The sequence below is a fragment of the Chrysochloris asiatica genome, unplaced genomic scaffold, assembly GCF_000296735.1.
Source record: "Chrysochloris asiatica unplaced genomic scaffold, ChrAsi1.0 scaffold00038, whole genome shotgun sequence".
Classification (NCBI taxonomy): domain Eukaryota; kingdom Metazoa; phylum Chordata; class Mammalia; order Afrosoricida; family Chrysochloridae; genus Chrysochloris; species Chrysochloris asiatica.
Genome location: NW_006408556.1, coordinates 9,605,904 through 9,629,412, shown reverse-complemented (window position 1 = coordinate 9,629,412; position 23,509 = coordinate 9,605,904). Strand labels below are relative to the sequence as shown.

The following is a 23,509-nucleotide window of genomic DNA, read 5'->3' as shown; positions in this document are numbered from 1 at the left end:
GAATGTAACACTTTTTCTCTTCAATTTGCCATTCCCAGCATAGTAAACCATATGGTTGTCATATTCAAAATGGCCAATACCAGTCCATTTCAGCTCACTAATGCCTAGGATATTGATCTTAATGCAATGCATTCTGATTATTAATGGATGTTTACAGCTGTCTCTTCTCATTTTGATATGTGCCCATCATCAAATGGCACATTTGATGGCACTTTTAAGAGGAAGCTCTTAAAAGCTTTCCTCAATTTTCATCATCACGGTCAACTCTACTTTGAGGAGGTAGCTCTTGCCCAATTGCATTTTCAGTGCCTTCCAAAATGAGGGGCCCATATTTTGGCACTATATTTTGTAATATTCTGATGCTATTCATAATGTTTCAATATTCTGTTGCTATCTAACAGTGTTCCACTGCTATTAATATGGTTTTCAGCGGTGAAACGTTCAAAGGTAGTCTGCCTTTCATTCTTCTTAGTCTGGAAGCTCAGATGAAACCTGTCCACCATGGGTGGACTCTGCTGGTATATGAAATACTGGTGGCATAACTTCCAGCATCACAGCAACACACAAGCCACTACAATAGGACAAACTGACAGTTGGGTGGTGGATTGTGGCCATATTATCATTAAAATGCTATATGATATGGCATCTCATCTGCCGACCTTGTGGATTGCAGTCCAACACATAACCCATGGTACCAACTGGACTCCTTGATAACATGCACAGTGGGTATATATGAGGATTATTTGTCTTTAGAAAAATAGACTAAAATACAAGTATGGTATAGTAAAAGAGAAATACATAGAAATATAATTTTAAAAGACTATCGCTGGAATCCCGGTGTGGCACTGCAGAATAATCCACTGGACTGCAAGGTCAGCTGGAACCACAAGGTCGGCAGTTCAAACCCACCAGTCACTCCTTGGAACCCCTACACAGGGTCACTATGAATTGAAACTGCTTTGATGGCAGTTCACAGCAGCATCACTGGACTGTGAACCACAAAGTCAGTAGTTCAAACCCACCAGTTGCTCCTAGGAAACTCTATACAGGGTCATTATGAGTCGGAATTGACTCAGTAGAACTTAACAACAAACAACAACAGTGGTACTGTAAGATAAGCATTGGACTGCTAATCACAAAGTTGCCAGTTCAAATCCACAAGCCACTCTTCGGAAACCCAATATAGTGTTGCTGTGAGTTGGAAGTGACTTGACTGCACTTAACAACAACAATAACATATAGGGATGGGAGCTTGGGAATGGCTTGAAAGGCCTAATTTCTTAAGCTAACTAGAAGCTAACTTGATTGCTCATTGTGTAATTCTGAAATAGTTCCTACATTAAATATGATTTCATGAATTATGGTGATCCACAACATCCAGAGACATTTACCCCAACAGAATGTGGACATCACTAAACAATGTCATTCCTAACACATGCAAGTAAAATTTTGCTGAAGGTAATTCAAAAGTGGTTGCAATTCTACATCGACAGAATGGTGCTAGAAATTCAAGCTGGATTCAGAAGAGGACATGGAAGGGGAGCTACCATTGCTAATGTCAGATGGATCTTGGCTGACAGCAGAGAATACAAAAAAATATGTTTACCTGTGCTTTACTAACTATGCAAAGGCATTCAAAGGTGTGGATCATAAACACACTATGGACAACATTGTGAAGATCAAGTATTCCAGAATTCTTAGTTCCTCATGACAAAATTCCTGATGGGTGTAAAGAAAACAAGAATCCTTACAACTGGACCAATAAATAACATCATGATAAACAGGGAAGAGATTAAAATTGTCAAAGACTTCATTTCACTAGGATCCACAATCAAACTCATAGAAGCAGAAGTCAAGAAATCAAATGATGTATCACACTAGACAACTTGGCTGCCACAGACCTCTTTATAATATTCGTGAATGAAAATGTCAGTTTGAGGACTAAGGTGTGCCTGACCTAAGCCATGGACTTTTCAATTGCCTCATATGAATGTAAAAGTTGGACAGTGAATAAGGAGGACTGTAGAAGAGTTGATGCATTTGAATTCTGGTGCTGATGAAGAATATTGAAAATACCATGAATTGCCAGAAGAACAAACAAATCTGTCTTAGAAGAAGTGAGCCAGAATGCACCTTAGAAGTGGGGATGGAAGGCTTATCTCTTATTCTTAGGACATGTTGTCAGGAGTGATCAATCACTGGAGACGGACATCATGTTTGGCAAAGTGGAGGGTCAGCAAAAAAGAGGAAGACCCCCCCAATGAAATGGACTGACACAGTGGCAGCGACACTGGGCTCAAGCATAACAGCTATTGTTAGGACGGTGCAGGACTGACAACGTTTCATTCTGTTGTGCATAAGTCGAAGCCAACTTGATGGCACCTAACAACAACAACCACGTTCAAAATTATGAGAGAAATGTTATATGATTATCTCAGTAGATGCAGAAAAAGCACATAAATAGCCATCTTTATTTTATTTTCCATCCATACTTTTAAGAGACTTGTTAAACTGTGAATCTAAGTTAAAATCCTTAAACTGATTAAGAATATAACCAAAGACCCACAGCAAGTATTATGTTTAAAGGTGACCTGTTAGAAGCAACATGACAGGGATGTCCTAAGCATTGTACTTTGAAGTCCTAGCTAGGACAATGAAATAATAAAAAGAAATACAATTTAAGATTAGGGAAAATGAAAACTTGTCATTACTTGCCTTTGATTTCATTGAATGATCAGCAGAACCAACAAAGGTTCAGAAACTTACTGAATACATAACCCTTACTTAAAATTAAGTATCTTCAGACATAGCACAAACCAGCAATTAGATAATGCAATTTTACAAATATTCCATTTGTATTAGCAACAAAAACTTTAAAATGTCTGATATAAAACCTAATTATGTTTTATATACAAATACACAGTCGCTCCTTGGAAACCCTCTACAGGGTTGCCATGGGTTGATACTGATTCAACAGCACTTAAAAACAACAACAAGATACTTATAAACAAGACTCACTTTCAACAGGACACAGATACATAGTGACCCTGTATATGTTTTCCAAGGGTGTAAATCTTGACAGCAGTGGAAAGCCCCATCTTTCTCCCATGGAGGGTCTAGTGGTTAGAACTGCTGATCTTGTGGTTTGAAGTCCAGTGCTTATCCCACAGAACCTAAAATTTATAGAAAATTATACATCTATATTAAATGGAATCAAAGGATGGCTATATCCCATGCTCATGGATGGAATAATTCAATATCATTAATTTGATGAGTCTCATCAAGTTAATCTTTTAATTCAATCAATTCCAGTAAAATTTGAGTAGGGCTTTGGTTGAATTTAGCAAACTAAGTCTGAAATCTATAAGGAAGAACAAATGGCCAAGAATAGCTAAGTCTGTTTGAGAACGAGCAAGCTGGAAGGAGCTTGTCCTATTGTTGTTGTTGTTAAGTGCCTTCCAGTCAGTTTGGGCTCATAGCAACCCTGAATAGGGTTCCTGATGCTTTAAATCTTTGTAGGAGCAGAAAGCCAACACATCTTATGACATAGTAAATCAAAGTGTGGCATTGGTTGGCATATATGGAGTCCTGCTGTGGCACTGTAGGATAAACACTGGAACATAAGGTCAGTTTGAACCACAAGGTTGGCAGTTTCTGCTCCTCAGAAACCCTGTAGAGAGTCACTATGAGTTGGAACTGACTTGACACCACTTAACAACAGCAACAATTGGCATATATATAGTAAAATTAGAAATATTTTCAACCAGAATCTCAGAAGCAGATATACTCATTTATGAAAACATATTGCAAATTATAGTTGCATACCTCATAGGGTTAGCCATACAAGAAAAATAAAATGGAATTAAATCATTATCTTATACCTTATACAAAATAAATTCCACCCAAATTGGAAAAAAAAACAAAGCTTTAAAACTTTAGAAAAACATATATATGGGCAAATATTTCTATGGTTTTGTATCCATAAGATAGATTTTCCTTAAGAAGGTGCAGGTTACAAAACAAGAAGTTGATAAATTAGATTACATTAGAATTTTAAGCTTTGATTTAACACAAAGAACACTTCAACATGAAAAAGATACTATAGATTGGCAAACAATATGTGCACTGCTTAAAACTAACAATGGATTCACATCCAGAATATATAAAGAAGCCTGAAAGTCAATAAAGGAAAGTAAATCAACTTACACGATATAATTGAACCAGGGACAAGAATACAAATAGATAACTCACAAAAGAGGAAAGCCAAACAGCCCATGTACATATGGAAAGATGAAGAGCTCAACTAATACTCAAGAAAATGCAAATGCAAAAACTCAAAGGAGGTGCCATTTTACACATGCCAGATTTGCAAAATTTAAATGCCTATGAATTCCACACAGTGACATGCATGCAGGGTGTGCGGGAAGGGGACTTACAAATATAGCTAGTGGGTATGTAAGTGTACAACTACTCTGAAGAGCAGTTTAACAACATTCACCCAGGAAAAGAAGCACATACGCTGCCATGCAGTCATTCTCGTTCCAGGTATACACTGTAGAAACACTCTCACGTGTGTCCAACAAGATTGACATAGTGGGTTTCATAGCAACAGTATTTGCAACAGCAAAAGTGAAAACCCTAAATGCCCATCAACAGGAGGCCAATAAATGAATTGTGATACATTCCTTTGCTAAAATATTACATACATATATCCATGAAAACTAATGACCCAGAACCGCACCAAGCAATGTGAATAATTTCACAGCAATAAAGTAGGGAGGAAACTAGTTGCAATTGCATACAGTGTGATAACATTTAAATAAAATTTAAGACATGCAGAATGATATCATACACAATTTATGCATCCACCCTTACATGTGGAGTGAATGTATAAAAGCATACAGGGAAATGATGCCTACCAAATGCAGTATGAAGTCCTGGTGTGGTGCTGTGGGTTAATGTGCTGGACTGCAAAGTCACTTGGAACCATAAGGTTCAAGCTCACCAGTTGCTCCTCGGAAACCCTATACAGAGTCATTATGGGTCGGAACAGACTGGATGGCACTTCACAACAACAACAAACATAGTATAGTTATCACCCCAGGAAGGATGGAAAGGGAAAGGGACTGAAGAATTATACAAGAGGGTTCCAGTTACAGCAGTGCTGTTGTATTTGCTAAAAGAAAAGATTCTAGAACTATTATGGCAAAGCTGAGTGGTAGGGATTGGAGTTGTGTAGGATAAACACTCAACTGCAATGTCAGTTTGAACCGCAAGGTTGGCAGTTCAAACCCACCACTCGCTCCTCGGAAACCCTATACAGGGTCGCTATGAATCAGAACCAATTCAGTGGCACTTGGCAATAACAGGTATGCGAGTGCTTTGCATGTCGTTCTCTATATTTTTGTATCCTTAAAATATTGAATCATTTTAAAAGATGCCTGTTTTCTGTCTCCAAGTGTATCTTCATGAGAAGTAGACTTTGACTCTCCCGCCTTTCGTTTGTAGATGATTGTCCGGCTAAAGAAGGAAATACAGGAGCTCAAGGATGAACTGGCCATTCTTACAGGGGAGCAGCGGACAGAGGCACTCACAGAAGCAGAGCTCCTCCAGTAAGCCAGCAGACTGGTTGTTTTTTTCTTTTCTTCTCTTCCTTTTCACAGTGAAAGTTTGTGTTAACTTCTTTGTTGGCCCTAATGTTATAAATTCACCTCAAAGCATGAGTGTCTCCTGGGATAGTCTGAAATTGCATTTAGGCGCCAGTTCAGAGTGGCGGCTTTCCATGAAAAGCTGGATAAGGCTGGCAGTGTTTTCGCCGCCTCAGCTTTGAGGAAGTAAAGAGCAGAGAGCATAAAGAGGATGGGAATATCCTTCTCATGCCAACTAAGAAAAGAGATTGTATAAGAGTCATGCAATTTAAAAACGCATACACCACACACTCTTAAGCTGTGGATCTCAGATTTAAGCGTCCTTTGTATTAAACAGCATCTTGCTGGAAGCACCAATTTATCCCATGCCAAAGTAAGCCGTCTCCTTTAATAAATAGATGGCCCATATATTATAGTTCAGACACTGTAAATGGGAATGAAAGCAGGTATTCAGGGATTTATACAGATGCGGCATCTTTCAGAGCCTTTAGATTTGCAGCCATATGGCATATCAGTGACACCGTGTAGCTTTCATTCTCTCTCTGATCATGAGCCACAGTGGTGGGCTTTCTTGTTGTTTCTGTTCTGCATATGAAGCATTTGTGGGGTGGTAGTAATGGACTGGACTCCTGAGGTGGCGCTGTAGATCAGCACTGGACTTCGAACCACAAGATCAGCCGTCCAAACCCATTAGCTGCTCCTAGAAACCCTATACAGAGTCGCTATGAGTCAGAAGTGATTCAACAGCACATAAAAACAACAATAGTAATGGACAGAGCTTACAAGCCACTACTAGCATTTTCTATATTCAAATAAGAAATAGCGTTATGCAAGGTTTTTCTAAAGGTATGCTACCGTTTCACCTTGTCCTCTCTCACCAGGGGAAACAGTAAATAATACAAGCAATGAAACTAGTGTTCATTCTTCTACGTTGTGGCAATTTGAGAGGTAGGCCTAGAATATGAGAAATCTTTCACAAAACTTCTGTTATATGTAAAGTTCTCACTCCTCTTTTGTATCATCAAACCAGTTCTGACTCATAACAACACTTTATAGGGATTCCAAGGAGCAGCTGGTGGGCTTGAAGCACCAACCTGGTTGTTGGCAGTCCAGTGCTTATCCTACAGCAACACACCAGGACTTCTCATTCCTCTAGGATACCCAAAAATCCCATTGTTGTTAAGTTGGTTATGACGCTATAGGACAGAGTTGAACCATCCCTTAGGATTTTCAAGGCTGAAGCACAGGACTGCGAGCCACGGGGTCTGCAGTTCAAGCCTGCCAGCGGCTCCACGGGAGAACCAAGAGGCTTTGTGATCCTGTGAAGATTTAAAGCCTGGAAAACCCCATATAGGATCAGTATGAGTTGAGAGCAACTCAAAGGACACGGAACAAAGAAAATTGTTGCTGACGTCAGGTGGATCTTGGCTGAAAGCAGAGAATACTAGAAATATGCTTACTTATGCCTAATTGATTGTGCAAAGGCTTTAGATTGTGTGGATAATTTCAAATTATGGGTAACATTATGAAGAATGGATATTCTGTAGGACACTTTATTGTGTTCATGAGAAACTGCACATAAACCTAGAGGCAGTCAATTGAGCAGAATAAGAGCATCAAGAATTGCTTAACATCAAGAAAGGTGTGGGCCAGAAGTCTATCCTTTAGCCATACTTATTCAGTCTGTATCTTGGGCAAATAATCCGAGAAATTGGATTATATGAAGAAGGACATGGCACCAGGATTCGAGGAAGACTCTTTAACAACCTTCAAAACACAGGTGACATAACTTTGCCAAGAGGACTCAAAATACTTAGTGATGAAGATCAAAGACCACAGCCTTCACTATGGTCCTCACAACTGGACCAATAAATAACATCTTGATAAACTGAGAAAATATTGAAGTTGCACAAGATTTCATTTTACTTGGATCTTCAATCAACGTTTCATTTGCCTCATATGTGTGTGAAAGCTGGACCATGAATTAGGAAGACTGGAGATATTTACATCTAGCAAAATTAGTATTCAGATGTGAAGATGATATAAAGGTATTTTGAGACCTAAAAGGGCAGAGCAAGTTTACTGTTGGAGAGCCTCTTTGAAATAACCTATTAGTTGTCATCAAGTCATTTTCAACTCATAGTGACCCATGAGTATCAGAACACAAGTGCTTCAGAGCTGTGGCCTTTCAGACTTGCTGACACCTGGAAGTCAGCCTTCTAGCCTCACACGGCAACAGAGAGAAGATGCGTGTCTATTCTTTAAAACCACCCATTTTGTGGTATTTTGTTATGAAGACATGACCAGGCCTGCCTTCCATGGTGCCTCTGGGTAGGTTCAAACCTCGAACCTTTTGTGAAGTTGGTGACTACGTAACCATTAGGGCTGCCTCTGAAAGAACTACCACAGACTATCCTCCACTAAAAGAAACAATCAGTAATGAAGACGCAATGAGCCATTTTTGGTATATATTCTTTATGATACTTGGCATTGTGTAATGTTTACCTTGTTGTTTGCTAAAATTACCTGCCATTTATTTTTAACTAAACGATTTTTTTCTATTTAAAAAACTTCAAATAATAGTAATAGATTTTGTCATCCACATGAGATTGGTGGAGGATAGAGAGAAATAAAATTGGGACAACAGATATGAAATATTGAACAATTCTCAGATCTTAGGTTGGATTCTATTGATCCAGTGAGGTAAAACATAAAAATGTCAGTCTGGAGAGCTACTACATAGACAGCATATATGTAGGGTTGCTATTAGTTGTTTGTTTGAGTTTGGCTTTTGTGTAATTAATGTATTCATTTTTCATTCATTTATTCAACATTTATTATTTATCTAATACTTATAAAACTCTACCCTTTGCCCTGAGAGGAACACAAAGAGGAACAAGACCCAAATGAGCTCTCCATAGCTCACGATTTAGTGGTCACAACACACAGAAGCACAAATGATAGTGATACAATGCATAAGTATTTTAGAAATCTATAAACAAAGCACGATGAGATTGCAGGAAAAGTAGTAATTAACGTTGAGCTCAGGAGTCTGTCAAACTAGTTCACATACTACTAAATAAGCATCAGCCAACTCTCAGTGTAATGATTTTCCTGTTCTCAAGGCAATTGTTCAAGATAGCACCACATCTTATTAGTGATTTCTGATCAGAGGTTAGGCAGAGCAAATGTTGCCGACAACATCCACCTTGCTAAAGCAAAGAATACGGTTTCACAACAATCCAATAAATTTAGTGCTTGTCCAAGTAATATGTTTTGTTATTATATTTTCTGTTGTGTTGTTGCTGCATTTATTTTTGCCATAATTACCTAGTTGGATATTGTTGTTGTTGTTAAGTGCCATCAAGTTTTTTCTGACCCATAGAGATGCTGTATAGAGTTTCCGAGGAGCGGCTGATGAGCTTGAACCGTCGACCTTGTGTTTCAAACTGACTTTGCAGTCCAGTGCATTAACCCACAGTGCCACTCCACGACTCCAGTTCAATATTAGTATAATCAAAAATCTGGTAGCTTTTAATGAATTCTTTTAAATCTTAACGTGAAAGAGAGACGTAAGTTGTATTTTCTCCGTCATGTATCACTTGTCTGCTGGTCATCACCATGATCTGTTCATCACTTCTTTGTCTTCTAGGGCACTAGACACTTATCCAGGATTGGGAATCAGCTGTAGTCCTCTTTGTGTACTCTAACTCCCCGGATGGCAGGGCAGCAGGGTGGGTGATATAGTACTGGAGGGAGCAAGGGAGAACCCCAATCCCTTGACAGAACTGAGTGGCAGAAATGTCCTATTGATTCCTGTTTCTCCTGACTGGTATGGCAGAACACAATCCTGTTGGGGATTCTCTGAAGGATGTCTAAAAACAGATGTATGTTAACATTCAATCCTATCACATTTTTGGAAACATTTTCTAAATATTCAGTTTTAATGTAAATATTTGTTGTATTGACTTGGATGCTTTAACTGAAGAGGATTTTAGCTATCAGCTTCTAGTTTTAGTGATTTTTTTTTCTTTTTAGGGTCTGTCTTTTTTTTTTTTTTTGCCTGGGTAAATTTTAAAGAACCCAGCTGGACAAAGGCTGTATAGCCAAGTTAATGTTTATACAGAACTTCTTGGGTGAAGATTTGCTTCTGAGTAATTCTCTAAACACATACCCCTTTGTTCCTCTGACAAAACAATGCACCCCTCGATATTCGGCTAGGATGAAGGCATTATATCCTAACCCAAATCTAAATGAGTGGAATATTTTCTGTAGAGAATTATTTAATTCTAAGATGGAATGTAACAAGAGCTCATAGGCTCAAGTTTGCCCAAAGTGTCAGGATATCTTTAAAAATCTGCAGTCTTTTCTAACAGGAGGGGGAAAAGTTCTTATGCAAATCAGTGCATTTTTCAACCTGAATTTACTGAGCTCCTTTCTGTTAGTTGTCATTAAGTTGGCGCTGACTCGTGGTGACTCCATGTACAACAGGCTTGGTCCAATGCCATCTTCACAGTCACTGGCACCTACTCAATGACAATTATTTTAATAGATGCTTTGGGGAATTCAGTAGTATAGGATATAGAATGTATCCAAGTAATTACAGTTTTATTGGGGAAGTCACACACACACACACACACACACACAAATATATGTTGTAGTTGTTGTTAAGTCCCATTGAGTTTGTTCCAACCCATAGCTACCCTGTATAGGGTATCCCAGGAGCTGCTGGTGGGTTTAAATTGACGACCTTATAGTTCACAGTCCAGTGCTGAAACACATATATAACAGAAATCAGGATAGCATCTTAGTACTATCTTAGGAAGAATACATGGACACAGAATTTTAAACACTGTATTCTAGTCTCAACTTTACCCATATTAATTTTCTCATATCACTCTAGACTTAGGCTTCCTATGTGTAAAGTGGGAGAATTAAGTTAAATGGCCTGTATGGTACTTTCAACTTCAAGCTTTTAAATGTCAGATTATTATCTATAGTTTAATACTCTTATGACTCATTATGTATAATAAGGGAGGCCTGGTGTGGTGCTGTGGGTTAATGAGCTGGACTGCAAAGTTGGTTTGAACTGAAAGATAGTGGTTCAAACTCACCAGCTGCTCCTCGTAAACTCTATATAGTGTCGCTCTGGGTTGGACCCAACTCAATGGCACTTAACAACAATGTGTCATAAAAAAAGCTAAGTTATTAAGAATTAAGAAATGGGATACATTCCTACAGATCTTACCTATCCAGTAAGCTGAATAAGGATGTCAATAGGAAAGAGATGTCATTCTAAAATGATGGAGACCATGTAAACATAGGTATAAAGAGGAAATGAGCAGTGTGCAGAGAGGAAGCAGATAGCAGGAGACCAACAAGGGACTAGCACATAACAGGAATTAACTACTGAGGGTTTGAATGAGACTGGCCTGGAAGAAGCTTGGGATTCTCACTAGAACTAAGAAAAAGAACTAGACAGATAAATGGTGATTCCATATGTACAAGAGTTAATATGTCATTTAAGGGCCACAGAAGACTGATTGTGATTTGGCAGCATAGTAAGAAAGATGAGGCTTTCTGCTCCTGTGAAGATTTACAGCCTCAGAAACTCTATATGGGCTCCTTGTGAGTTGTAACTGACTCGACGGCACAGTATCACCACCACACCACCAAGTCCCTGAGTTAGGAATGTCTGACTTACACAACTCATACTTACCATTTACTCCTATATACATTTGCCCTCACTTTGAAATGATTGAACCAACCCCTACTTGCAACAAATTCTTCATCACAATTACCTTTCATTCGCTGCATGTGAACTTCGCTTATTTTTCTTGCACTAATCAAGACCCAAACATAACCAATAGCCATGGAGTTGGTTCCGACTCATAGTGACCCTGTATAGGGTTTCCAAGGCTGTAAATCTTAATGGAAGTAGACAGCCTCATCTTTCTCCCACAGAGTGGCTGGTGGGTTTGAAGTGTTAGATAGGAAGCAAGGCAAGGATGTCCTTTCTCACTGTCTCTATTCAGCATCGTACTAAAAGATCACACTAAAGTCAATGCAGTCAAGTGAGGAAATACATGAAAGTGACACAGAATTGGGAAGGAAAACAATAAAGCTGTCTTTATTCACAGACAACATGGTCATGTCTATAGGAAACCCCACAGAATCTGCAATACAGCTAACCAGTTTAGCAAGATTGTAGGATACAAGGTTAATATGCAGACTCAAGTCTATTTCTATCTACTAATAAAACAATTCAAAATTTAAATGAAAATAACACATAATTTAAAATAAAAAAGTAATAAAAACAACAACAAAGTAATTAGGAAAAAAAATCTAGAAAATATGTGCAAAATCTGCATGCTGGAAATGATAAAATATTGATAAGAAAAATCAAAGAATAAGTAAATGGAGCCCTCCACCAAGTTCATAGGTTAGACTCTCCAATGTTATTAAGATACCAATTCTCTCTAAATTGACTTATAAATTTAACAAAATCCCAACAAAAAGCCCAGCAGGTTTTATTTTCATATAAATTGATGAGTTGATCCTTAAATTTGTGGAAATGCAAAGGATCTGTAATTGCTAAAACAACTTTGTAAGAGAATAACGCTTACCTTACAACATATGTACATATGTATTCAAAATGGATCATAAACCCAATGTAAATGTCTAAAATATAAAAAGTTTAAAACAAAATAAAGAACAAATCTTTGTGAATCTGGATTAGGCAAAGATTTCTTAGGATGTGAAAAGCATGAAGCAAAAAAGAAAAAAATAGGCAAATTGGGCTTCAGTAAAATTGGAAACTTCTGCTCTTTGAAAGACACTGTTAAGAAAATTACAAAGCCAGAGATCAGAAGAAGATATTTTGAAAAGCACGTATCTGACAAAGGACTTGGTTCCAGAATACTTAACGAACTGTCACAACTCAGTAGTAAGAAAACATTAGAAGTATGAACCAAAGATTTGAACAGATACTTTATCTAGTCAAACAGGGACCTGAATGTTCATCATCAGTAGGCATTTAAGGAAATACAGTTCAAACCACAATGAGATTGTACTGTAGAATTATTAGGATAGCTCTTTGAAAACTGACAATAGCAAGTGTTAGTGAGGGTGCCCAATAGCTGAACCTCGTATCAATTGCTGGATGGTATGTTACATGGGACTTTGAAAAAAGTTTGGCAGTTTCTTAAAAAGTTAAGCGTAACACTTACTACCATAAATCTAGCAGTCCCACTTCTGGGTATTTATACATGAGAAATGAAAATGTATGTCCACACAAAGAGCTCTATATCAATATTTATAGTAGCTCTTTTCATAATTGCCCAGAACTGGAAAGAGCCCAAATGCCCATCAAGTGGTAAGTGGAAAAACCAATTATGGTACAACTAAGCAATAGAATAAAGTAAATGAGCTATTAATACATTCAATATCTCAGATAAATCTCAAAAGCATTATACTAAGTGAAAGAAGACAGACTCAGAAGTCTACCTGCTATATGATTCCATTTATATGACATTTTGTAAAAGGCAAAAGTATGGAGACAAAAATCAGATCAGTGTTTGCCAAAGTTGCTAGTGGTGGGGAGGGATTGATTACAAAAAGGTAAGAGGAAACTGTTTAGGGTGGTTAAAGTACTCTATATCTTGATTTGGGGCACTGATGTGGATAAGCACTGAACTGGTAACTGCAATGTCAGCCGCTCAAACTCACCAACCTCTAGGAAATTCTATACAGAGTTAATATGAGTAGGAACTGATTCAATAGCACACAACAGCCTATCATGATGTTAGTGTTGTTTGTATAAATGTATGTTGTTGTTAAGTGCGATCAAATAGGTTCTGACTCATAGCGACCCTGTATAGAGTTTCTGAGGAGTAGTTGGTGAGTTTGAAGTGTCGACCTTGCAGTTCAAACTGACCTTGAGGTCAATCTTGCTTATCCTCTGGCGCCACACCAGGACTCCAAAAATAAATTGTACACACTTGTCAAAATGTATAGCATTGTGTATCTAGAAAAGGTGACTCTTTCTGTATATAAAATTTACTTCAATAAAATTATATGACTTTTAAAAACACTGGAAAAACTCTATGACAAAGGAGGATATAAAATTAAAAGATAACTCATCAAGCAAGACAAAATTGCACAGGGAGGAATTTTTCTTTAGGTAAAATCTTACTATGGTTTGTTTAATAATGGTGATTGATCTTTGACTAAATGTTTCTCAGAGCATCCAAATGTATGTCTCAGTAATTAATTATTACATCTTCAAATTGAGGAGCTTGCCCTCAACTTCCTGTTCTGCTACCAGACCTACAATGGGCCTGCATCTGCATTCATTTTCTCCTCCTTCACTGTTGCCTTAGAGGCTGTGTCCCTTCTGTCCAGAGTTAATCTCCCCAGCTGTACTTTGGGTCCTAGCCTTTTCTGCCATTTCAGGAACATAACTCCCTTTATATTTGTCATTGTCTTTAACTTTCTTTCTTTTTTGGTTTCTTCTTATAAATATTTCAATGGGCCCGGATCTTTCCCATATTTAAAATAAAAACTTTAAATGCTGTCCCTTTTATTACTCCATCCTGTCTTTACCTTTAAGCTAAACTACTCCAAGAAGTGGAGTTCCCTCACTGTGTCCCTTTCCTTCCCATCCACCCACTCTTTAACACTCCATTCTAGCTTTTACTTCACCACATTGAAGTGGTTGTTGTTAAGATCATTGACCTCAGTGTAGTTAACTTTAATGGTCATATTTCAGTCCTCTTCTTTCTTGATATCTCAGCAGTATTCAAAATCATGAACCACCTTCCCAATGAAACATTTCTTCTCTTGTTTTCTATCTAACTCCAGGCTACTCCTGGGCTTCGTGGGCCTGCTGGGATCAGATCATCTCCATTTGTGTTGACATTTCTCTATGCAGGGTCCTAGGATTTCTTCTTCTCTATTCACTTTATGCTTTTTCCTGAGATGATCTCATCTACTCTCACATTTCGATTACCACCCAACTGCTGCTGACTCTTACATTTATTTTATGAGCCCAATACTTGTATGAACTTAATACTCATTGATCCAGTTGCCTAACTGGCAGCTGGCCCTGAATTCAGTGTGCCCCCAACTGAATTCTTCTTTGTTTTCCTCCAGACGTGATCTCTGACACTATACTCCTCATTAGGCAGTGGCTCTATAATACTTACGATTGCCTAAGCCAGACCTGGATAAGCACTGCACTATTAACTACAAAGTTAGTGGTTCAAAAACACCAGCCACTCCTTGGAAACCCTACACAGGCTCTGAGTCAGAAATGATTGGATGGCAGTTAACAACGACTAGCCAGAAATTACAAGTCAGCTGTCAGTCTCCCTTTTCCTCATCCCCCCAAATCCCATCCACTGGAAGTCCTGTTGACTCTATCAAGGAACCCCAGTGGCATAAGTGGTTAAGAATCCAGCTGTTAACAGAAAGATCCGTGGTTCCAATTCACCAGATGCTCTGTAGAAGAAGATCTGCATCTGTAACAATTTCAGCCTTAGAAACCTTATGAGACAGTTGTATCCTATCCTATAGGGTTGCTATGAGTCACAGTCGACTTCACATCAACAAGTTTTTCTTTCATGTTTGGCTGACTGACTCTTCAAAACTATGTTCTGGACCTTACCTTTCTACCACCTCTCCTGTTATGATCCTTTTCCAAACTTCCATCATCTCTTTTCTACTTCTAAAATAGTCACATAATGAATTTTCCACAACTTCTATTTGCTCCCTTCTAAATGTTTATCTGTGCAACTAGAATATTCTTTCTTTTTTCTTCTTCAATGCATATCTTATCATTTCATTTCTCTTCTGAAAACTCTTCAGTGACTTATGACTTCCCATTGCACTTGGGATGAGACCAGAATCCTTCGCATACCATATAAATCTCTGCCTGATCGGACCTTCCAGACATTTTCAACCACTTTTCACATTCCTCTTCTGCCCTTTTGCTTCAATGACACTGGTCTTTTGTTTTCATAAATATTACATGCTCTTTTTCTATCCTGAGACCTTCACACATGGGTTATCTCTGATTGGGATAACATACACAAGTGGGAACACACACACACAAACACTCGCCTGGTTTGTTCACTCATCCTTCACATCTCAGTTCAAATCATGCTTCCTTGAAGACGCCTTCTCTGGTCTGCACCCCCACTGGATTATGATTGTGCTTGGTGTGGCACTGTAGGATAAGCACTGGACTGCAAGGTCAGCAGTTCAAACTCACCAACTCAGAAACATTATACAGGGTCACTGTGAGTCCAAACTGACTCGGCAGTACTTAGCAACCACATACATTTTTTTAATATGTTCTGTACTTTTCCTCCGGACCACTTATTTCTGTAAATAGTCATGTACTGGTGTTACTGCTTGGTTGATATCTGTCTCCTCCACCAAACTGAAAGGCCTTTGAGGGGAGGGTCTGTGTTGTTTTAAATAGCATCTAAATGGGGTCATTTCATGGCATGCATTCTAAGACTACGCAGTGGATGTTGGTATAGCAGAGCTTATGCATAACTATCTTAAAACACCAGGGGAAGAAACTTGAAGGGTATTTGGTTAGCTTTGGGGAACATAACTACACAATTTAAGACGTTGAACACTTGAAATTCATCCATGCAGTTGAATGTTACCTTAAACACATAGTACCCTAATGTAGTATATATTTTGTTGTTAATTTCTGACTCATGGTGGCCCCATATGTGTTGAGTAGGGTTTGCGAACCTGTGACCTTTCAGAAGCAGATTGCCTGGCCTGTCTTCTGTGGTCTTTTGGATGGGTTCAAACCACCAACCTTTCACCTAGTAGTCAAGTGCTTCACTGTACCAAATAGGAAACAGTTCCTGCAGAAGCCCGGAGCAGCCTCTATTCTCACTCTTTCGGAATCTCCAGACCCCTCTTGCTATTGTCACTGCACCTATGAAGGCTACCCCCATCCTTCCTGGCTGAAACAGATGAGTCAAGCTGAACTGGGCCAGAGTTTACTTTCAGAACCTTCCACCATACTTGAAGAAGAGAGGGAGCTTTCACTCTTCAATCTTGAGACTTTGCTCATGTTTGGTCATAACTGGGAATTACTATTTGATGGAATTTATTTCTAAAATTTTTCCCTACAAAATTAGTAACTTAAGACTAAATATAATTTAAAACCAAATCAAAGTCTTTGCAAATCCATAAGCACGAAATTTGTTTCAAAAGGACTTATTTGTACTAATAAAGTTCCACCAGTGCCCAAACTTCTATTTTAAATGCTTATCTAAAGGAAGACTTTTAAGTCATCATAGTTCTATCAAATCTCAATTTGAAATAAAACTAATATACATCTTCATTCATCCATTATAATAAGTAAACACCAGCTGAGTACCTATGGGACCAGGTGGGGCACTGTCATAGATAGAATTGTGTCCTCTCAAAATGTATATCAACTTGGCTGTCATGATTCTTAGTGATTTGGAAGTGATGTATTGATGATGTGATGTGGCAGCTAATAAGAGGATTACCCTCAATCCCACCTGTGTGTCTTAGGTTGGGCTTTCTAGAGAAGCCAAACTAGTGAAATATATATATATGAGAGAGTAGTTCATTATGTTATGATGTAGAATCCCTGGTCCCCAGCAGAAAACAGAGCTACAGCGTGTCCCCCCATGTGTCCATTATATTGGGAGCAGGCCACACACCCCAAAAAGCATCCCTTCAATTGATTGGCTACTCAGAGCTGCTCATCATAGAGCTATGCCTCTATTAGGTTTCATTCCCATGAGTATAAGCACATCCCAACTGCTAAACCTCTGGAAATCCTGACCTAGTCGAGTTGACACAGAAATCTAACCATTACACTATGTTAGGGAGCTCTCCAGGGATATGGCCTGTAACACCGTACATCTTACAAAGATAAAAGGAGACAAAAGTAAGCAGAGAAAAGGACACCTACTGGCACCAAGAAAGAAGAGTTGGGAATGGAGTGTGTCCTTTGGTGCAGACCCTAGACGGTGAACACCCTGCACTGTGAAGCTTCTAGATGCAGTGAAAGACTGATGCCAAGACACATCAAGATCTTCAAGGAATTCTGGGCCTACAAATGCTGAAAGGAGACAAAGATCTTTCTGCAGAGTCAGCTCTGAATTTGGACTTGTAATATAGGAGAGAAGAAATTTCTGTTTGTTAAAGCCATCCACTGGTGGTGTTCCTGCTATGGCAGCACTCATTAAGTAAGACAGGCACTGAGTTGGTAACTGAGGCCCTCAGAGACGGCCAGATGATTCCTCTGATGTCTGGACGGGAGACGGTAGATAGATGATCAGACACAGAAGCTTATTGTGGTGCTGAGATGCTGTGAGAGCCACTTGGGTCCAGGATGAATTAGAAGGAGTATCTTTCAAAGCACAGGAACCAGGGAGGAAAGACTTTGTAGAAAAAGTGATGTACATAAACCATTATGCTTTTATCCTTTTTAAATGAGCATTTAAAGGTGACTATAGAATAAGTCACTTCAACCATATTTAACTCACAGTTTCTTCTTTTGCCGTAGGCTAGTGTAATAAAACTTTAATTGAATTCAGCTTTTCAATATGTTGGAATTGGATTAGAATGGTTATGTAAGACCATAAAACAAATCTCAACTACAGGTATAGTGACTTTCTCTCTAAAAGTTGATAATATCTTCTAAAATCTATGAGACAGAATAATTAAAAAACAAAAACAACAAAATAATAACTTAGATAATCTGAGGTGTCTCATCACCATAGCTATAATAATCCTACTGAGAACTAGATACCAAACCAGTTGTTCAGGGAGAGTCTTTTGTCAGTACTTACTCCCAACTGAAAACATTGTAGGTGCCATTGATTTGCTTCCGACTCCTGGTGACCCTATGCACAACAGCACAACACTGTCTGGTGCTGTGCCGTCCTAGCGATTGTTGTCGTGTTTGAGCTCATTGTTGTAGCCGCTGTGTCAGTCTAGCTCCTTGAAGAACTTCTTTTTTGCTGATACTTGATTTTACCAAGCATGATATTCATCTCCAGAGACTGGTCCCTTCTGATATTTTCAAAGCATGTGGGATCAAGTGTCACCATCCTCACTTGTAAGGTGTATTCTGGTTATACTTTTCCCAACATAGATATGTTTGTTCTTCTAGCGGTTCACAGTATACTCACTATTCTTTACCATGATACAAATGTATGTATTCTTCACCTGTCTTCCAGATTCATAGTCCAGATTTAAAATGCATATGAGGTGATTGAAAATACTATAGCTTGGGTCAGCTGCAGCTTAGTTATCAAAGGGACATCTTTGCTCTTTAATATTTCAAAGAGGGCTTTTTTAGCAGATTTGACCATTGCAATATGTCACCTTATTTCTTGACTGATGCTTCCATGAATGTTGATTGTGGATCTAAGTAAAATGAAGTCCTTGACAACTTCAGTCTTTTCTCCATTCATTAGGATGTTGCTTATTGGTCCAGATATGAGGATTTTGGGTTTTTTTTACATTGAGGTATAACCCATACTGAAGGCTGTGGTCTTTGATCTTCATCAGTAAGGACTTCAAGTTCTCTTTGTTTTCAGCAAGCAAGCTTGTGCCATTTGTATTTTGCAAGTGGTTCTTGAGTCTCCCTCCAATTCTGATGCCATGTTCTTCTTCATATAGTCAGATTATTTGCTCAGCATACAGATTGAATAAATATGGTGAAAAGAAATAAACCTGACTCATACCTTTCTTGATTTTGAACCATTCAGTATCCCATTGTTCTGTTTGAACAAGTATCTCTTGGTCTGTGTACAGGTTCTATACAACCACAATTAAGTGTTCTGGAATTCCCATTCTTTATAATGTTATTCACATTTTGTAATGATCTACAAAGTTGAATGTCTTTGCATAGTCAATAAAACGCAAGTAAATATCATTTTGATATTCTCTGCTTTCAACCCAGATCCACCTAACTTCAGATCAGTAATAATATTAACAAAAAACAAAAACACAAGTCCACTGCCATCGAGTAGATTTCAACTCATAGTAGCCCCACGTGTTGCAAAGTAGAACCACTCCATAGGAGTTTCTTGGTTATAGTCTTTATGGAAGCAGTTTTCCAGGCTCTTCCTCCAGAGTCCTCGGTAAGTTCCAAACCCTCAAACTGTAGGTTAGCAGTCAGTGGCAAAGAGCTCCCACTACCTAGGCCCCTTGGATCGTCATCTTTTAAATATTCAGTTCATTGTCACTGGCTTCCTAGGTTATTTTAATTATAAAACCATTGTTAAACAAATGTTTCAAAAATAATAGCATGTTTCAAGATCATGGCGTATGACATACAAGTTCTACAACATGATGAGCTCTCCTGATTATCCTCTGGGAGAGTCCTCCACTGTGAACACTATAGGAGAAGTGGACTTTAGAAAACTCTACCTCAAGCATGAGTGGTAGAGCTAGAGCTAGTTGGGAGGAAGGAGGGAGAAGAGAGAGAAAAACAAACATACACACACATGCAGGAGTTTGAATAATCTCTTGAAAATGAGTTGAAATATGACTAAACTCTGTCTTCTACCAAAATGATCATTAGAAAATGAAAAATCCCAAGGTAACTTGTACCTTGTTTCTTGTCATTGTGAATGAATTTGTACCAGTGGTGTTGACCACACCTCACTATCCAGAACCCTTCCCATGACCTGCAAAGACCCATGTGCCTTAACCCTGGCAAGCTTTCTGACCTCATTCCCCCCAAGCTTCACTTCCCCCTCCCTTGTCTCCTCACTGGCCACCTGAAACATCCCTCCCTCAGAGACTGTTGTTCCTTCACCTCATACCTTCTCAGAAAGACCTTCTAGACCACATCATCTAAAATACCCTGCCCCCTACTACTCTTGATAACCTTTACATCGTGTTGTGTTTCTTCATAGCAGTGGCATAGTATTTAATTGGTTAATTGTTCAATGTCTATCTCCCTCCACTAGAAAGTGAGTTTCATGGACATTGGAACTTTCCCTGTGTTGTTTGCCATTATATCCCTGGCACATGATAGGCCCTCAGTAAATAGTTGTTGAATGAATTATTGGACATTCTGTTGGAGTCCTCTTACTGAACTTCATGAGCCTATTCATTTTAGACCACCAGCGTCCCTACAGGGAGCTGCCCCCATGTGATTGGTATGAACAGAGGTCCTCAAAAATCAGACTCTTGTTGATAGAAAGCATTTCCTGAGGTCTAGATTTGATACATATTGATTTGGTACTCATTGTGTGCTAGGTCTTGTATATATTGTCCTATGAATGTGAATTACTGAGGAATTATCTGAAATCATCAGAATTTTGCTCTCACCTATTTTCTGAACTTCATCCCAAACCGTTAAGATCAGGCAGAGAAAATTTATTTCACTGGAGTTAGATTCCTGAGACTTGATTCCTGAGACTCTTGGCTTTTGTAGTTTAAGGAGATGAATTATCTTAAAATGCTCATTCCTTCTCTGTGGACTTCAAACTTCTAATCTTAGTGAATGGCCTCAAGAAAATGACTGTATGTCTCATATAGTCACCTGTGATGTGAGAATAACAATGGCACCAAACTCACTGTGTCTTTATCCGAATTGATGAGTTAATTCATGTTATGTACTGAGCACAATGCCTCACACATTCAAAACCAAATCTGTTGCCACCAAATTGACATTCTGATTCATATTGCCCCAACAGGACACAGTAGAACTGTTCTGTAGAGACTCCAAAGCTATCATCTTTACAGCAGCAGAATGCCACAACTGTCTTCCATGGAGCGACTAGCAGGTTTGAATCGCCAACATTTTGCTTAACGGTTGAGTGCTTAGTCACTGCACCACCGGAACACCTTCTACCAGATACATAAGTACTCTATAAAGGTTATCTACTGCTATTATTATTATTATCCTCTGATGCCTTGGGGAGCATGGTGGTTCCATAGGATGAGCACTGGAATGTGAACCACATGATTGACAGTCCCACCAGCCACTCTACAGGAGAAAGATGAGGCTTTCTGGGCTGGCAAAGATTGATAACCTTGGAAACTCTATGAGTTGGAACTGACTTAAAGGCACTTAACAAGAACAAACAACAACAATGATTCCTTCATATGACTTTTATTATTGCTGAGGCGTCTACTCACTTAGGGAGACGTGTTTTCATGATGTCTCTCTGTAGGATATACACACATACATAAAAAAGTCAAACCACAAAAATGTTATGGAGATCGAAAGTAATTTTGTTTTTAAGTGTCTGTCTACCTGACTGTGTGTGGGAGAAAGATGAGGCTTTGTGCTCCCATAAAGATTTATAGCCTCAGAAACCAACCCTAAACAGGGGCACTATGAATTGGAACACAGTAGAGTTATGGTATGGTGCGCTGGACCACAGTAGAGTTATGGTATGATAAAGCGCTGGACCACAAGTCAGGTTGAAATGCGAGGTTGGTGGTTCAAACTCACCAGCCACTCCTCGGAAATGCTATACAGGGTTGCTGTGAGTCAGAACCAAGTCAACGGCACTTAACAACAACAACAAATCAAAACAGACTCAATGGACACTACAGCTGCAGCAGCAACACCTGGCTGTGTTTTCCTAAAAAGTCTACAGAGGTTATTTATTTATTTTTAAAGAATTTACCAATTGCTGCCTTTACACCTCCAAGTGGCCAAATAAAATTGTTTTGTTTAATTAATGAACAGCAGGGAAAAAGCCCCTGCTTGTTAATTCTATTTTTACACTGTGTTTCACAGCTGACTGACAATGAAATATTCTGTCTTGGCATATACCAAATTGTTGCACAACACTCGTACTTGGTTCTGAGATCTAAATTACATCTGCTTCTAGAATTTTAACTTTCAATTCTTTTCATAGTTAGCATTCAGATTACTTCTATATATTAGAACCATAATATTATATATTAACCCATTCTTTCAGAGTAGTACCTTTCTTATACAGTTGATATAAGACTGTATACCTAAATAGTTAAACAAAACAAAACAAAAGCCTATAAATTGCCAGAATGGAATGTTCAGAAAATGCTTCCAAATTGGATCTGGTTACTTTGCATCATACAACCCACTTCCTTAACCATAACAGAGCCCCACATACTCCCTTAGTAAGAAAAAATTTGCTGAAACCATTAAGGTATTAAGATTAAAAGATACAGTTTCTGTTGTTGTTTGTCATCGAGTCAGTTCCAACTCATAGCAACCCCGAATAGGGTTTCTGAGGAGTGGCTGGGGGTTTGGACCACCAACCTTATAGTTAGCAGTCCAGTACTTATCCTACAGCACCATACTAGGACCGCTTATAATTAATAAACTGCACATTTCTATTTAAAGTAAAATGATGAATTTAAACCAAGTCTTTGTAAAACATGAGTGTGTGTTTAGATGGTGGATATATAGTGTGGCACTGTAGGATAACCACAAGGTTGGTGGTTCAAACCTAGTAGCCGCTTCTCGGAAACCCTGCCAAGAGTCACTGTGTTGGAAGAAGTGCAGTCAGAGTGCTCCTTTGAGACCAGGATGGCCAGACTTCATCTCTCACACTGCAGACATATTGTCCGGAGGGACCTGTCACTGGAGAAGGATATCATGTTTGGTAAGGTCAGAGAAAAAGAGGAAGACCCCTAGTGAGATGGATTGGCAAAGTGGCAGCATCAATGGGCTCAAGCATGGCAACAATTGTGAGGCTAGCCCAGGACTGGGCAGTGTTTCATTCTGTTGTGCATAGGGTCGCTATGAGCCTGTGCTGACTTGATGGCACCTAACAACTTCAACAATGAGTTGGAACCAACTCAATAGCCTTTAACAACAACAACAACTATAT

The 23,509-nt window shown here is 38.8% G+C and overlaps 1 protein-coding gene across 1 annotated transcript in view; it reads left to right on the top strand.

The window, feature by feature from the left end:
* Positions 1-23,509, top strand: part of KIF6 (kinesin family member 6) — a 512,465-nt gene that overhangs the window by 214,556 nt on the left and 274,400 nt on the right. Inside the window, exon 10 of the mRNA XM_006860583.1 lies at positions 5,509-5,612. Within this exon, the coding sequence (XP_006860645.1) occupies positions 5,509-5,612 (104 nt within the window). The remainder of the gene's footprint in view (positions 1-5,508; positions 5,613-23,509) is intronic.